Source organism: Eucalyptus grandis, chromosome 10 (genome assembly GCF_016545825.1).
Source record: "Eucalyptus grandis isolate ANBG69807.140 chromosome 10, ASM1654582v1, whole genome shotgun sequence".
Lineage (NCBI taxonomy): Eukaryota > Viridiplantae > Streptophyta > Magnoliopsida > Myrtales > Myrtaceae > Eucalyptus > Eucalyptus grandis.
In genome coordinates, this window is record NC_052621.1 from 18,275,174 (window position 1) to 18,290,848 (window position 15,675).

General features: G+C 41.5%; 1 protein-coding gene and 1 long non-coding RNA gene across 2 annotated transcripts; one reads left to right on the plus strand and one right to left on the minus strand.

Moving 5' to 3' along the window:
* Window positions 1-1,946: 1,946 nt before the first annotated feature.
* Window positions 1,947-5,542, plus strand: LOC120288888. Its single transcript, XR_005546797.1, has 3 exons — window positions 1,947-2,229; window positions 2,304-2,409; window positions 4,944-5,542. It is a non-coding gene; the product is annotated as an uncharacterized LOC120288888 (long non-coding RNA).
* Window positions 5,543-11,402: 5,860 nt separating this feature from the next.
* On the minus strand, window positions 11,403-13,010 carry LOC104422106 (LOB domain-containing protein 40). The gene is made up of 2 exons (XM_010034334.3): window positions 12,498-13,010; window positions 11,403-12,369 (listed from the first exon to the last, which is right to left on the minus strand). Exons 1-2 carry the CDS (start codon window positions 12,685-12,687, stop codon window positions 11,624-11,626), a joined length of 936 nt encoding a protein of 311 aa, XP_010032636.1. The 5' UTR covers window positions 12,688-13,010; the 3' UTR covers window positions 11,403-11,623.
* Between the last annotated feature and the right edge of the window lie 2,665 nt (window positions 13,011-15,675).

Genomic DNA, 15,675 nt, shown 5'->3' on the forward strand with positions numbered 1-15,675 from the left:
TGAGGCTTCATACGGCCTCTTGTTATTCTTGAATGAAGGGCGTCGTTATGAGGATTGCAGCAAGTTCAGATGAAGCATTTCAGAAGATGCGTGGATACTTTGGACAATCCTAGGTTGACACCAAAAGCAAGAAATGCATATTTTTGGTGAAGTATCTATTGGAGATTTGGAATTTGAGAGGGATTATTACCGGAAAAAAAAAGTCCTAAAATTACTATATGAATACCAATTCTGTTATAAACCTTTTAATTTGGCTAATTTAGTCCTAAACATTTTGATGTTTTTTAACTAGCAATGTTGATTTGGACCGTTGGTGTTGATGTGGAATATTTTTTTGCATACTTTATGAATTTTTTATAAGTTTTTTCTTTTCTTTTTCTTTCACCAATCATAGGGTAGTGGCTAGGGGTGTGCAAAAGAACTGGGACCTGCCCAGATAGCCTGGAACCGGACCGAAACCACTCGAAACCAATGGTTCTTAAGGGAACCAATCCGGTTCCCAATTCTAATTTATGGGAACCGGTGGGTATCGGTTGGTTCCCGATTCCATTGGTGGATCTAACCACCCGCCCACCCGCCCACCCAGCACCGGACCGGTTATATTGTAATAATATATTAATTTTTAATATTAAAAAAAATTGAAATTAACAAATCTAAAATTTAGGGCTCCAATCACTATCTTGTTTCAATTTAGTACTCTCCTACTCCATCTTGTCTCTCTCAGTTCAAAATCTCCCCGAGCTCCCTCTTCCTCTCTGATTCACCTCCAAATCTACTCATCTCTCTTTAAGTCCTAATCCAAACTCGGCAAAATAATGAGTTAATTCTCTTTTCCTCCCTCGAACTTAAACTCTCTCTGCACGTCGTCGCCACCTCCGCATTCACTGTCACTATCGTCCTCTTCGTTGTTGGGCTTGTCCCGCTTCTACCTCCCCTCTTCCTCCTCCCCCTCCTCAAGCTTCTCCCCATCATCCTCATCTTCGGGGATGGGCAAACTCTAGGTCAAAGAACGGCTCATCATCCCCATTGTCCTCCTCATTGTCAGTCTCGAGGGAGAAGTAGGAGACGACAGTGGCCAAGATGGTGGTGGTGGCCGAGACGGAAGCAAAGCGAGGGTTGCAACCGGTTGAAGGCGAAAAGGGGAAGGCATGGAGGTTGAACCGGTAATATGGATCCACTCGGGAATCGGACCGGACTGGTGGTCCGGTTCTCAGGTGGATCCATGCAACTAGCAGGCGATTCCTAGTTCCAATTTTTCTTTCGGAACCGGTTCTTAGCGGGTGATTCCTAGTTCTAGGTCGGGAACCACACGCCCGGACCCTGCACACCCCTAATAGTGGCCGATCAAGGAAGAAGGAAAACAAGAGCAAAAAAATTCAAAAAAAAAATCATAAAATTTCAGAAAATTTAAATAAAAAAATCTCCACTTAGCACCACCGTTTGGAAAGTGTAGGTTTTTTTTTTTTTTTTTTTTTGGGGGGTCTAAGATAGGTAATTCATTCATTCATAAGCAAGGATTACAAGTAGACAATAGGTTTGATTCAGAGCATAAAATACTAAAAAGAGGATAGGGAGGTGCATATAACCAATTTGTAGGAAGGGATTTAAAATGATGCGATTTCGCTACCCAATCGGCGGCTTGGTTGGCTTCTCTCGAGCAATAAGATAGCTTAACGAGAGGTAGATTTTGTAGCATAATTCTACTTTCATTAATCAAGCTACTCACAGCCCATGGAACTTCGGCCCAACCCAGCGTTGCTTCGACAAGAGCTTTGTTGTCACTTTGTACTTCCCAACCACTTCCCCTATTCTAAACTGTTCCCACGTGAGTTGTTGTTCGGTGGGTGAGAAAACGCAGACCGTGTGAAAGGGCTAAGGCTTCAACGCATAGAACAGTCTCCGCTTGAATCTCAGTAGCAAAGCCATCAATCAACAAACCTCTTGAGTCGCGCACGACCTCGGCCACGGAGTTCTTCTCTTCCCCTTTCACCCAGGAGCAATCGATGTTTAGTTTGAAGCCATTGCTGTCCGGCAATCTCCACGATTCAGGCGAAAGTCGGCTGCTGGTTCTCTTCTGCTCCTTACTCAAAACCCATCTGGCGAAGGCCTTGACTTGTGCATGGGCAAGATATGCTATGGAAACAACTTTGGGAGGTTTGGATCTGAAGACATGGTCGTTCCGGAGCTTCTAGATTAGCCAGATCATGCTGGCCACCATTTCCACTGAGGGTAAGTCAGTTTTTTCAGCAAATAAGTCTTCAAACCACTTGTCCATTCGGGTTACTGAGGTTGTTTTGTTTTAGAGGTTGAGGCACAGATCAAGCCATATGTGTCGAGTTCTTTTGCAGAGGAAGAAGAGATGCTATGTTGTTTCAGGATGCCGAGAACAGAGGGGGCACAATGGATCAGGTAATACTCGCCTCTTGTAAAGATTGTCCTTTGTGGGTATTGCATTTTGACATATGCTCCATAGAAAAAACTTAACTTTGGGAGGAACTAGAGTACTCCATAATCGGGTCCATAGAGATCTAGGCGGCTGGTAGAAAGTTGTTGCTCTGTTGGGATTTGGAGAATTAGTCAATGAGCAAATCCTATTGTAGCCACCTTTAACTGTATAGGAGCCTAACTTATTTCCCATCCATATCATCCTATCTTTATGTGGAATTGCTAAAATGGGGATTGAAAGAATTTCATTAAATACTTGGTCATCAAAAAGTTCGCAAAGTTTAGGCTCATCCCATGCTCTTCCTTCATTACACATTAATTCAGCAACTTTCTTAGGATCATTTATATTCTCCGGGCCTCCTATTGCTCCCCTTGGAAGCCATCTGTCCTGCCGGATGTGAATACATTCCCCATCCCCCACAATCCACCTTACCTCCGGTGCAATAGTGTCTCGGCCTATTAGAATGCTTTGCTAGCCCCAAGATGGTCGCTGTCCTAGTTTTGCCCTCCATAAGTCCCCATTTGGATGGTAAACGCCTTTTAGAATTTGGCTCCATAGTGTTGAGAGTGATTGTAATAATCTCCATGCTTGTTTGCTTAACATAGTCTTGTTAAACTTAATTAGGTCTTTAAAGCCAAGACCCCCTTCATCTTTTCTAGACTTCAAAACTTCCGATTTCTTCCAATACATACCTCTTTTAGAATCATTTTGTTTCCACCAGAAAGTTGCAATCCTTTGTTCAATGGCTGAAAATAGACATTGCATACTGAGGAAGAGCTTGTACCACAGCTTTTATCAATACTTCTTTGTCGGCTTTAGACAATAAGTTTTCTTTCCATCCTTCAAGCTTCATGTTCACTCTTGCAAGAATTCATGAAAACATCTCATTTTTTATTTGTCCCCAATCAGATGGAATTCCCAGGTATTTCCCTATTTTGTCGATAATAGGCACATGTAACTTATATGCCATATTCCTCTCCAAGCTCAAAGGGCAGCCCTTGCTAAAAAACACTCCCGATTTGTTTAGATTGATAGCTTGGCCAGTAGCATAGCAATACTGATTCAGAATGTTTGCCACATTTTGACATTCTCTAACTGTCCCATCCATAAAAATTATAGCGTCGTCTGCAAATAATAGATGAGACAGAGTGGGACAATACCTGTTCAATTTTATTCCTTTGATACTACCATCTTCTATTGCTTTGTGCATCATCTAGGAGAAAGCATTTGCCATTAATATGAACAGGTTCGGGGATAATGGATCTCCTTGTCTTAAACCTCGTGTGGGATGAAAATATCATGTATGATCCCCATTGATTTTGACGCTAAAAAACACTGTGGAAACACAATACATCACAAGCTCAATTTATTTTTCACTAAATTCCATCTTCCTCATACTCATTTTTAAGAAATCTCAATCAACCCTGTCATAAGCCTTTTGTATATCCAGTTTAAGAATTGCCTGGAATTTCTTTTTTGGTTCTCTAATCCTCAACTGATGCAATACCTCCTGAACAGTAAATATGTTATCTTGTATTTGTCGTTCTTTAACAAAGGCGCTTTGTTCAGTAGCTATTATCTCAGCAAGCCATGGTTTTAGTCTATTTGATAGCACTTTAGAGATAATTTTATAGCTGAAATTACATAAACTGATTGGCCTAAACTGGCAAATACTTTCTGGATTTTTCACTTTTGGAATGAGAGATATATGAGTCTTGTTGAGCATGGGGTCAAATTTATCTAATTCAAAGAAGTTTCTGACCAAATTTAACACATCCAGCTTAATCTCTTCACAATAATGCTAATAAAATTGTCCATTGTGACCATCCGAACCGGGGGCTTTTAGGGTACCTAGCTGGAACACCGCTTCTTTAACCTCTTCCATTGAAATAGGGACCAACAGGCTTTCGTTCATTTCCCTGGTGACTAGAGATGGGCATATGTCCAGCATAAGCTGAAGATTTCTTGGGCCTGCCGATTCATATAGTGAGCAATAGAAATCTTCTATGTGTTGCTTCAATATTTTCTGATCCCTGCACCAAATATTTTCATTTAGTTTCAGCACAGTAATTCTATTCCGTTGTCTTCATTGAACCGTTGTGGCGTAGAAATATTTTGAGTTCCTGTTGCCCCATTGAAGCCAATTTACCCGAGACCTCATACCCCAATACATATCTTCTTGCCACCAAAGCCGTTCTATTTTCTCCTTGATTTCCTTACTTTCCTTTTTGCTGGACAATTGGGGATCCCCATTCGTGATCTCAATTAGTTTCTGTTTGAGACTTCTGATTTGGATAGAGGCATTAGAAAACTTGTTTTTGCTCCATGCGGTCAATTCCTGTGTAACATGATGTATTTTCTGAGAAAAAGTCACATAACAATGCTGGTAGTTTACCTAACAGCGTTTTATGATCTCCCGACATTCTTCTTCCTCCATCCATAATGTTTCAAACTTAAATTCCGTTCTTTTTTTCTTCCAAACATGATGTAAAAACAGCACCAGGGGACTATGATCAAAACTTACCGCTGGGAGGGCGACAACTTTAACATTTGGGAAGGTAATTCTCCAATCCATAGAGGCTGGAAAGTGTAGGTTTGAATAGAACATTGCCACTGAGGCAGGGTGGATTTCCTCTTTCATTGAACAAAAGAATTTGAATTGAAGGGTCTCGAAAAGCTCAAAGAGAGAGATTTTATAATTGTCTAAAAACTCAAAATCAACAAAGCAGTGAGGAATATTACCTTGATCGTAAAAAGCAGATCATACTCGAAAGTTTTATCTTTTTCAAAATCAATAGTAGGTTCAAAATTTTAAAATACCCGGTCGTCATCATCTTTTCAACGCTCGTGTCTCAAGGCTTCTGCAAATGGTTTCGTTAACCATAGAGTCTCTTGCTTGGTGCTCCATGCTAGTTATGATTAGCTTAGAAATGCACATTTACAATCAAGAATTTAGATGGTACATGCGCTTTAAAGTGATCTATGTTTTGGTGGGGGAAGCCATGATGCTCAATCTCATCCTCTCAATGAGAGACCACTATCAGCCATGCCACATAGTGGTCAGTGTCCACGTTAGTATCACCAGTCAAAATTAGTTAGAGGGATTACATTAGCAAATCATCAAAAGTTTAAGTCTAAATTAACCAAATTAAAAGAATTGGCATCTATATAATAGATTTAGGTTTTTTTTTTTTGTAATTTTTCTGACTTTTATGTAACTTGTTCTAAAGAGTTTGGACTTCTTGTAATGTAGAAGTGGATAGGAGTCAAGACATTTTAGTCCGTGGTTTTAATGTCCTTCTTTTTCTTTAGGATAAGTGCATTATAAGTCTTAAAATTCATCAAAAAAGTGTAATCAAATTTTAAAACTTTAAAAACATATAATTAAATCCTAAAACTTGTCAAATTGGTACAATCAAGTCATTTTGTTAATTCCATCAAATTTGGTTAGCGAAAAATGCTAACGTGACTTCTTCTTCTTCTTCTTCTTTTCTCTATCTCGCTACATAGTTTTGGTCTAAATCTAATTTCCAATATTAATTTATTTAAGTTATATTAAAAAGTTTAAAGAAATACAAAAAAAAATGGCAATATATAGCCAAAAAAGGAAGAACTATCGCTGGCCCTTCCCAACAATCCTCACCTAGATCTAGTCAAGGGCCGCCACTAGCCAAGATTAGCCACTAATGGTAGCCCTTAGCTAGACTAGGGCAAGGGCTAGTAGCCCCCGCCAACCATTTCTCCACCATCACTGGCCCTTCCCAAGGAGTTTTTTTTTTTTCTTTTTTGTGTGTTTTTTAAGTTTGCCTATTTTTAATGTATTTTAAGTAAAAATTATATTAAAAAATCATATTTGGCCCAAAATGATGTCGTCTTAACCTTATGTTTTATGTTTTAGCCACGTTATGGCCATATGAGAGAGAGAAATTAATAATTAAAAAAAAGCGATATTAGTATTTTCCGTTAACCTAATCAAACAGAGTAAACAAAATGAATTGATTGCACTAGTTTTAAGATTTAAATACAATTTTTAAAAGTGTTAAAAATCAACAGCACTTTCATGATAGAATTTCAAGACTTTTAATATACTTATTCCTTTTTTTTTCTTTTGTCCCACCAAGAAAGGACCAACGTTGGTGGGTCAACACATTCTCCTACTTTCATTTGTCTTTTTTTTTTTTTTTTTTTTGTCAACACTATTACGCACGGCTGCTCTGTTCTGTTGTTCTCTAGCACGTACACATTGCGCGTGTTTTGGACAGATCGCCGACGAGCGGTGGCTCGGTCAACAAAGGAAAAGCAATTCGACGGGGACACTCATCATTAGCATTTTCCTCAGTTTAACTTTTGTTTCTCAACGATTTCCGCAAGGGATAGAGAGATGGGAACGTTTAGACTCAAAATTCAAAAGGAGAGAGAGTCCATAATGATGATTTTATGATCCGTCTGTTTTCAACCCTTGCTGGGGGGATTCGCTTGCTTACTTTTGGTTCTGCATGCATAAGGATGCACTTTATATCTTGCGTGATGAAACACGATTTCCTTATGTATGTCGTCCTAGTCTACTTTATGTTCAACAGCTGACCAACTTTTTGGTACGCACCTATCGACTTTCAAAGGAGAGAAAGAGAATCGAAATACCGCATGTGGCTTGGAGATCCGTGATGGTTTTGCTTTCTTCCGGTGAATAAACTCATGATTGAGATCGACCAAAATATCCTCTGCGATAGTACATTCTCGCTCCGCGGTTGGTTTATGTGAAATGGGTTTATTTATCTTGGTCTTTCTTAGATAGGGTAAATCGCGCATTAAAGCTACTTCAGCTGAATATTGTGATAGATTGGATGCAAGAGAACCTGTATACCCGATCCATGTAACAAGACCGCATGTGTCGGATTATGGCTTAAGTAGAATAAGCATTAAAATTTGAAACTCGGCCAACTTGTTAGGCGTGGAGCACGGGGCCAGCCGGGGGCGGGGATCACATTCCCAGTCCCTACGACTTGGGGTGCTTTGAGCCGTAGCCTCCTCATCCCGTGGGGCTCGGGGTATATCCTCGCAAAGGACAGGATGCCTGCGCTACATGGGGAGAAAAAATTTCATTAATTTTATTTAAATTATACAATAAAAATATATGTATTTGTTAAAGTTTGACTATCTTAGCATGGATACATTCCTTTAAGAAAATGTTTTTGGTATAGAAAGTTTCAAATTTAAGATCTTTGGCTGCACGGATTTCATGCTAAACCAAGTCATAAGCACATAGATTCAAAGCCGAACCTACTACTCCAAGAGCGCTCATCCAAGAATCGATTACGAGTACAGATAACATGAATAAATGTAGCCAATGTGTATTGGAAAAAACAACCCCAAAGATTTGGGACCAAAAGCATTTAGTGGTGACCATTAAATAAGTTTCTTCAGCTTGAGTTGTATTAAAAGCATTGAATTATTTGCACCATCGCCATTTTCAAATATAGTATTTTCTATGGTAACTCCATGAATAGCACATACGAGAGCAACGTCTAATATTTCAGCAAATCCAATCATATGAAATGGGTTCAATGTTCATTTTTGAAACCCTTGGAAAAGAAAAAGGAAAAAGTCACCAAAAACCCCAAACTTTGCTTAAAGTGATAAATTTACCCCAAACTTTTTTGTGACAAAAAATCTCAAAGTTTGCTAACCGTGATATATTTACTCCAAACTTTTTTTGTGACACAAAAACGTTGAACTTTCAATTGTGTGACACATTTACCCTAAATCATAGGGGCATTTTGGTTTTTTTACTTTAAAAGCTTTTTTCTTTTTCTTTTTTCTTTTTTTCTTCTTCTTCTTTCTTCCCTCTCGCCGATGTCTAGAAAGGGCCACCCTCGCCGGCATCGAGCGAGGGTCGCCCGCCTAGGTTGGCTAGGGCCTCCCTCGCCAGATCTGGCAAGGGCACCCCTCGCCCGGTGCCAACAAGGGTGGCCCTCCCCCGGTGCCGGCAAGGGTGGCCCTCCCCTGGCACCGGCAAGGGCAGCCCTAGCCCGGCCCAAGCGAGGGCAACCCTTGCCCAATGGTGGCAAGGGCAGCCCTCACCGAACGCCGGTTTCCCTCCGTCGGCTCCACTATGGCCGGCGCAGAGAGAAGAGAGAAGAAAAAAAAAAAAAAAAATGGAAAGAATAAGATGAAAATGTCCTTAATGGGGTAATGTGTCATAGTTTGCAAAGTTTAGGGTTTTTCATGACACAAAAAAAAAAAAAAATGGAGTAAATTTGTCACTTTGAGTAAAGTTTGGAGTTTTTGGTGGTCTTTTCCCAAAAAAAAAAAAAATGAAGCATAATATAGTAGCTTCGCCAAAACTATTCACAATCATACAAAGAATAATTATCCACCAAGCTAAACTGTACTTATATATATATATATATATTTGAAAAAAAAAAAAAATCTACTTATATAGGCAGGAACTTGTTTGTATTATTCACTAGGTGCCATATGTTTTAATTTTATCTTAATTTTAAATTAAGTGGATAATAAATTATATTAAGTTAAATGATATAATAATATAAATTCTAGTATATCACTTATAACTAAATAATTTTGTTTTAAAACATGTAAGCGGGCGCGGGCGCGGGGGGGCGAGGCGGACACCAGCTTCGTCCCGCCCCACCAATCGCCTCACCCTGTGTCACTCGAAGGAAATTTTGCCCATTCAATCATCATTTGGAACTATGATTAGCACCGTCCGGCGAACTGAAAATGCCGTTGCCTCTTGCTCAACCCAAGCACGACAAAAATGATTTTTCATTGTCTAATGGTTTTGTCTTGGTATGCTGCTGTAGGGTGGATCATGGGAGAAGTGTCAAAAAAATTTTAAATTTATTACATTGATATCAATTCAATCTTTTCAACTAATATTAGCTAGATATTGTTAACGTGAATTTTGTCCAACCTACGTGACATGGCCAATACTAACGTACATAATTTTTAATAATTTTTTCTTTGTTTTTTCTTTCATTTCTTTTCTTCTTCTCCTTTTACCAATGGCCGACCATTGGACATGGTTGGGCTAGTCTCACCTAGGCGACTCTTACCTTGCCCGCCACAACCGAGGCCCTATTAGGTGAAGGCAAGCCCCAACAAGTGCTCCCCTTGCCAAATTTGGCATGGGCACCCAAGCGAGGCCCAACAAAAACTCTCTCACCAAACATGGCAAAGCCAATCCTCACCCAAAGCCAATCCTCGCCTAGGCTAGGACAGTCTCGCCGAGCATTGTCTCGAGCAAAGGCAATGCCCAGCACGATTGCCTTGGCCTAGGCAAGAGTCGGCCGCTCCAAATATGGCCTAGGCAAGGCCTAGCGAGGTCGAACCTCACCAAGCCTTGGCCTTGCTTGAGCCAAATTTGGTGAGGCCAGCCTAGCCATGGCCGGTGGCTAGTCACTGATAATTAAGAAGAAGGAAGGAAAAAAAAAGAAAAACCGAAAACATATTAAAATATTAATAAAAGTTGTCAACATCAACACTACCGTGCCACATAAGTTAACTGGCGTCCACATCAGCAATATCTAGTAAAATTTACTCTATGTTAAAAGATTTAAAACTAAATTGGCATTATTAAAATGTTTAAAATTAAATTGGCTTTGTAATTGTTTTAAGACTTTTCTGATGCTTTTCTTAGTGAATCAAGGGCAAAGAAATTCGCATTTCACGGCCGTGGGTCTCTTTATGGGCAACGAGGCTTGGCGTATGGCGACCAAGTCTGTTTTCGTCGCCAAAATTTTCTTCCACATGGATTGCGTCGCTGGCGCGAGTTGTGAAGTCACTCTCCAATGGCGGAGACATTCTTGAGAGAAGAAAATCAAAACTATTTACCCAGAAAAAGAAAAAAGAAGAAGGAAAAAAAGGCCTTCTCCGTTTTCACAAGATAGTTCTTGAATTGTTCGTGGGCCTCGGCCTTTCTTTTAGGCCCACTTTGTTCTTCCAATTTTTAACATTTTGCTAGCCCAAAAAAGTGGATGAGTTCACCAATTAGCCGTGCTGCGATTGTTCTTCAATGTCCAAGGCCTTCTTCATATGCCTTTTTTAATGGTTCTACACCATCATTTTTTTTTCTTACACCTTAGATTAGAGATGAAATCCATTTTTTTTCCGCTACTTTTATTTCATATTGATAATTACTTTTAGCACAATCGCTAAATTCATCAATCTTTTTTGACAATTTGATCAGCGTGCTCCAATTATTTCGTTATAATTATCTAAACATGGGTGTGAGCAGTGAGCAGAGTAGTACGAATGAGATCTAAATCTTTTTCAAGTCAATTTAGCCATTTAGAAAGGTACCATAGAGATTTGAAATTTCATTTTCTTCGTTGCGGAATGTACGGTCCATTTTTATTATAAATTTTGGAGCGAGGACGAAAATACATACTGGCATAGTGTGGGAAAACGCGCACCGTGCTCCTCTTGTAGAGGATACACTTCTTGTTGTCGTGTTTTGGTTTAAAAAAAGAAAAAAAATTGATAATTCTTTCTTTTTACACATTTGCATTTCCACAAAGATCGCCTACCCATAGATATTTTCAATTCTTTCATTTACTTTCATTCCTTGAATTCTCTATCCATCTATTTTTCCTTTCTAATTTTTCCTGATAAATATAAAAATCTCGCGCAATCGCGCCGGGTGCACATTTTTCTGGGAAAGAAACAAATTCGGCTTCCAACTTAGACTTTACAAGATTTTACAAAAGGCAAGAGGGACCCAATTCGAGAAAAGTAAGAATCGTCCGCCCCCATGTACACTATTATGCAAGGAACCTAAGCACGGCATTAGAACATGCACCGATGATTCGAATCCGCCCCATAGGATCAGCATGCGACACAGGTCCGATTCTCCAGATTCGCCGCATTATAAATCGATATTGATTAACGAGGCACTTTGCCTCATCTACCTGTGGTTTACACTTTTGCACAACCATGGAAAAAGTATTGTCTCCATCTTTCTTTTACTCATCTGAAAGACACTTGCATTTTGTACATCTCATTTCTCAACAGCTAAAATTCACCCCCCAAAAAAAGGGAGGCGAAAATAAAAAGAGAAAAAAGAAAAAAAAAATGAGGAAAAAGAAAAAGAAAAAGAAAGGGAACTCAGTTAATTAACAGAGAGCCGTCCAGAGTCAAAACTGCACGCTGCTGACTTCAAAGGATTGATTTTGGGCTTCCGCCTAAATGGGCCGAGCAGTCCAGGCCCAACTCCATCTTAGAGCTCGCTCCGCAATCCTCGAACCTCCTCTTCTTCACCGGGACCACGTGATTGGCACGTGCCACCGGCTCAAACCCCAGGGTCAGCTCCAGCCCGATCTCCTCAGCCCCGCCCGGCCGGCGATCGGCCAAGTCCGGCTCCCGCTCGGCGGCCCGGAACAGTAGCGGCGGCTCGGCAGTCTCCTCGGACACCGCGCTCAGCGTCTCCTTGCTGTCGCCTTCCGCGCTGGCCGCCGCCGCCGCGGCGATTACCTCGGACTGGTGGCTCAGCGACGACTCGTGGCTCGTCGACCGGTTGGGCTCGTCGTCGGAGGACTTCGCCGGCTCGTCCTGAACCGGCGCCAACTCCGTCGCCGCCGCCGCCGCCGACGCGGACGACGTCGACGACCTAGCCTTGGCTAAGGATCGCTTGAACCGGCAGCGAGCCCTGACGCGGTGGAGATCGGCCACGGCGGCGGCGGTCTCGTCCTTGGAGACGTGGCGGATGTCGTAGACCTTGGAGGGCGGGGCGTGACTGCTGGCCGCCGCCTCGGAGGCGATCGGGGTGATGGGCACGCCCTTGAGCACGGCTTCGACGGCGGCCTGGCAGAGCTGCCAGCTCCCGGACCACAGGAGCCCAACGGAGCCGTATATCGGGTTCACGATCCGGCCGCACGCCTCGTAGAGCAAGGACCTAAAGATCGCTGCAGGAACCAAAGCAAACACAAGAACCCATCAGAAGGGGGAACTCTCTTTTCTAAAAGGGGAGTGAAAAAAAAAACACAGTAACTTGAAATGCATGCGGAAAGTGGAGGGGGGACGGAGCACGGACCAGGGCGGAGGTGGTCGGGGCCGGCGTTGAGGAGGTTGAGGAGGCCGGCGCGGCCGTAGAACTTGGCGAGGAAGACGGTGGCGTGGGCCTGGGACTCGGGGCTCTTGATCCACTGGAGGCAGGGCCGGATGCTGCAGCTCTCGCTGCAGCCCTTGCGGAGCACCCTGCACCCGTTACAGCTCATCCGCATTCTCGAACCTCTGTTTCTCTTGGTACACAAGCTATAGAACAGAGAGGAAATCAAGAAGAAGGAAGGAAGGAAGGGACGAGAGAGAGAGAGAGAGAGAGAGAGAGAGAGAGATTTCCTAGGTGGGATGGATTTTGGGAGAAGGGTTTGGAGGCGATGGGCGATGAGGAACTTGGGAGGGAGGGAGAGAGATTGTCGGGGGGTTTATAAACGAGGGAGACGATGGTACCTGTGGGTATTTCTGGGTGCGGGGGTTGGATTATACAGGGGGAAGGGACTGGTGAGAGCGCAGCAAGCTGTTTTCCCACGTTCCAGTGTTCATAAACCCCAAAAACTAAAAAACAAAGAAAAACCAGTTTTTTGGATTAGGAAGTAACCACCCTTTTTTTGCGCTGTATTATATAATAAGAGCCTGCTGATCGTACAATCCTCCTTCCAACCCCCCACTCGCGGCTCTTTGGCGCGTGGACGGAGCCTCCCGCTTGGATCGAGTGTCGCCGCGGTAGAAACTCCTCGAAACTGAAGCTGCAGTTTCTGCGAGAGAGCCTGGACGGCCTATCCGTTTGACATACAAGGACAGCGGGTTTTACGGATACACTTTTTATTTTAACATATTGGTGAACGCATCCCTAATTATTCTTATATCTTTTTCTTCTCTATTAACGGGAAACATCTTCTCGTTATTTTACATTCCGATGCTCTCGAAATTTGAATGAAGCCTTTTACGTCCAATGTTGAATGGTGAGAATAAAATTAATTTGTAGACTATTAAAGGGAGAATGACACAAATTGAATCGTGAATTTTGATCAAATGTACAGTAAAATTTCTGAACTTCTATTTTATTCAATGTCATCCCTCAATTTTAACCAAATATATGTAATCTCGCTCCTAAACTTTTTATTTATTTAATATAATCTCTTAATTTTGTGTTTATATTCAAGCTAATCTCTAAATTGTAGAAAATATTCAATGTTAGTCCTCTTTTCATATAATTTAAGGATAATTTCAAACGCATATTATAAAAATTTAGGGATCACATTAAATAAATTAAAATTCAATATGTGTAAATAGTTAAGAGCATGAATGATATTATATATTTGGCCAAAATCTAAGTATCTTGTGTATCATTTTTCCAACGGTGAGAGAGGGGTGAGGAAGGAAGGTAGAGTGGGGAGGGAGGAACGGGAGGGGTTAATCACGAGGAACGGGGCGGGGCGGGGGCGACACGTGGAGCTGCGTTGCGAAAATTGAGGAGAGAACAGGGGAGGCGCGTGGCGATCACGTCATGGGGGTCAGGGTGCGGTCGAATCGCCACATCTGTTACGTGAACGCAGAACGATCCCCCACCACCCCCCTGCCCCCATTAAAAAAATCAAAAGTTGTTTGAATTTTCGAGAAAAAAGAAAAAAGAAAAAAGGGGGGAGGAGAGCTCCCGGTTTTCGGGAAGTCTATCTCAAGTAAGTTGGAAGAGAGAGAGAGAGAGAGAGAGGAGGAAAACCAGGAGCTGGTTTTGCTTCGCGGGACTGTGGGCGCATATCATCACCGCCTCCCCCGTCTCGCCAACAGATTTGGAGCTTCTCTCTCTTCCCTCTCTCTTTCTCTCTCTACAACCCCCCTTCCCCCACAAGATTTGATGGGAGTCGTCTTCGAATAGCCTTTCTTTGAAGTTCCATGCTTTCCAATGTACCGTCTCATGGGTTCATACTCCTTAGTCCTTATCAATAATAATAATAATTTAAATCGGATTTATTCTGCTTTTCTATCAAACAAAAAACAAGAAATTACATACGCCTGATTTTGCGACTCCCATTTTCCTTCCCGTCCATTTTCTCTCAGCTCTACCCAGAGATTGAGGCAGTTGTTCGGCGCGACTCCGACTCGACGTGTAGAATACCCATGAATTGCCAATCCCGACTAATTTGGATCCACACATGGTGCCCAAGTCAGATATTGACTTAATTAATTTATAGATTTCGCTAGGTATTCTATACGCCACTCAGATGGTCGAATCTTTGCTTCTGCGCTTGTACCTTAGGTGAAAAAAATGACTACATTAATGATTAGATACTTCGATGAGATTTCAGTTCCATTTGTTTTATGAAAAATAGATAATTTAGAAAAAAATCAGAAAAATAACTGGTTATATTGCTTAGAAAATTTAATTAATAAAAATTCATTATCAATAATAATTTATATTTAATGATTTTCTTAAATGATTAAAATATATATATTTTTTCAAATGATATTGGTGATTTTTTTCAAATACTTTTAAAATTTTAAGTTTTTTCACGAACCAAACGTATCAAAAAAAAAACTTCACCAAAAAAAAAAAAAAAAAACGTATCAAAAAAAGTTATCTCTGAGGTGGTGCGGGGAGGAATCGAGTGATTAGGTAAAAAGTGGAAACATCTTCAAACATTACTTCGGAACTCGTTTCCTTGTCTTGTAATTATGAGATTCACTGTTCTTTTTTCTTTCTTTAATTAATTAATTTTTATTTATTTAACAAATATTCAGAACGCTAGGTGGGGGTGGCGGTGGGGTCCATCTTATCCGAGAAGGTTGGACTTAAATTTTCCAACTTGGGATTAGAATTAGATTGAAAGCCTATCAGTGGTGGGGAGGGCGGCCTAGACCAGATCGGGACGCAAACAAGACGTCGTCGTTTCGTCGCCTTTTCCAATTTCGGGCCGGGTCGGATCGGGTACCGGACCCACCAACCTGACGCGGCCCACCCACGAAAATTCAGCGGATCCTGTCCTGTCCCAACGTGGAGTAGCGACAAAACCCAGACTAATTCTCGCAGAACCAATTATGAAAATAAGAGTATTAAATTTCCCAACGACGACGAAACGCAGATTAGTTTTGCAGAATAAATAAAGAAAATGAGATTTTTAAATTCCCAAGAAAATTTTAGAAAAAGAAAAGAAGAAAGAATAACCTGCGGGGAATTCAACGTGACATATGCGTGGCAGGTGGGGGTCCACGGA

What these genes read in the sequence shown, in the direction of transcription:
- LOC104422106 (XM_010034334.3), bottom strand. Translation starts at nt 12,687, where the DNA reads ATGCGGATGAGCTGTAACGGGTGCAGGGTGCTCCGCAAGGGCTGCAGC. An exon ending in CCCCGACCACCTCCGCCCTG is followed by an intron (nt 12,370 to 12,497) that starts GTCCGTGCTCCG and finishes TGGTTCCTGCAG; the next exon opens with CGATCTTTAGGTCCTTGCTC.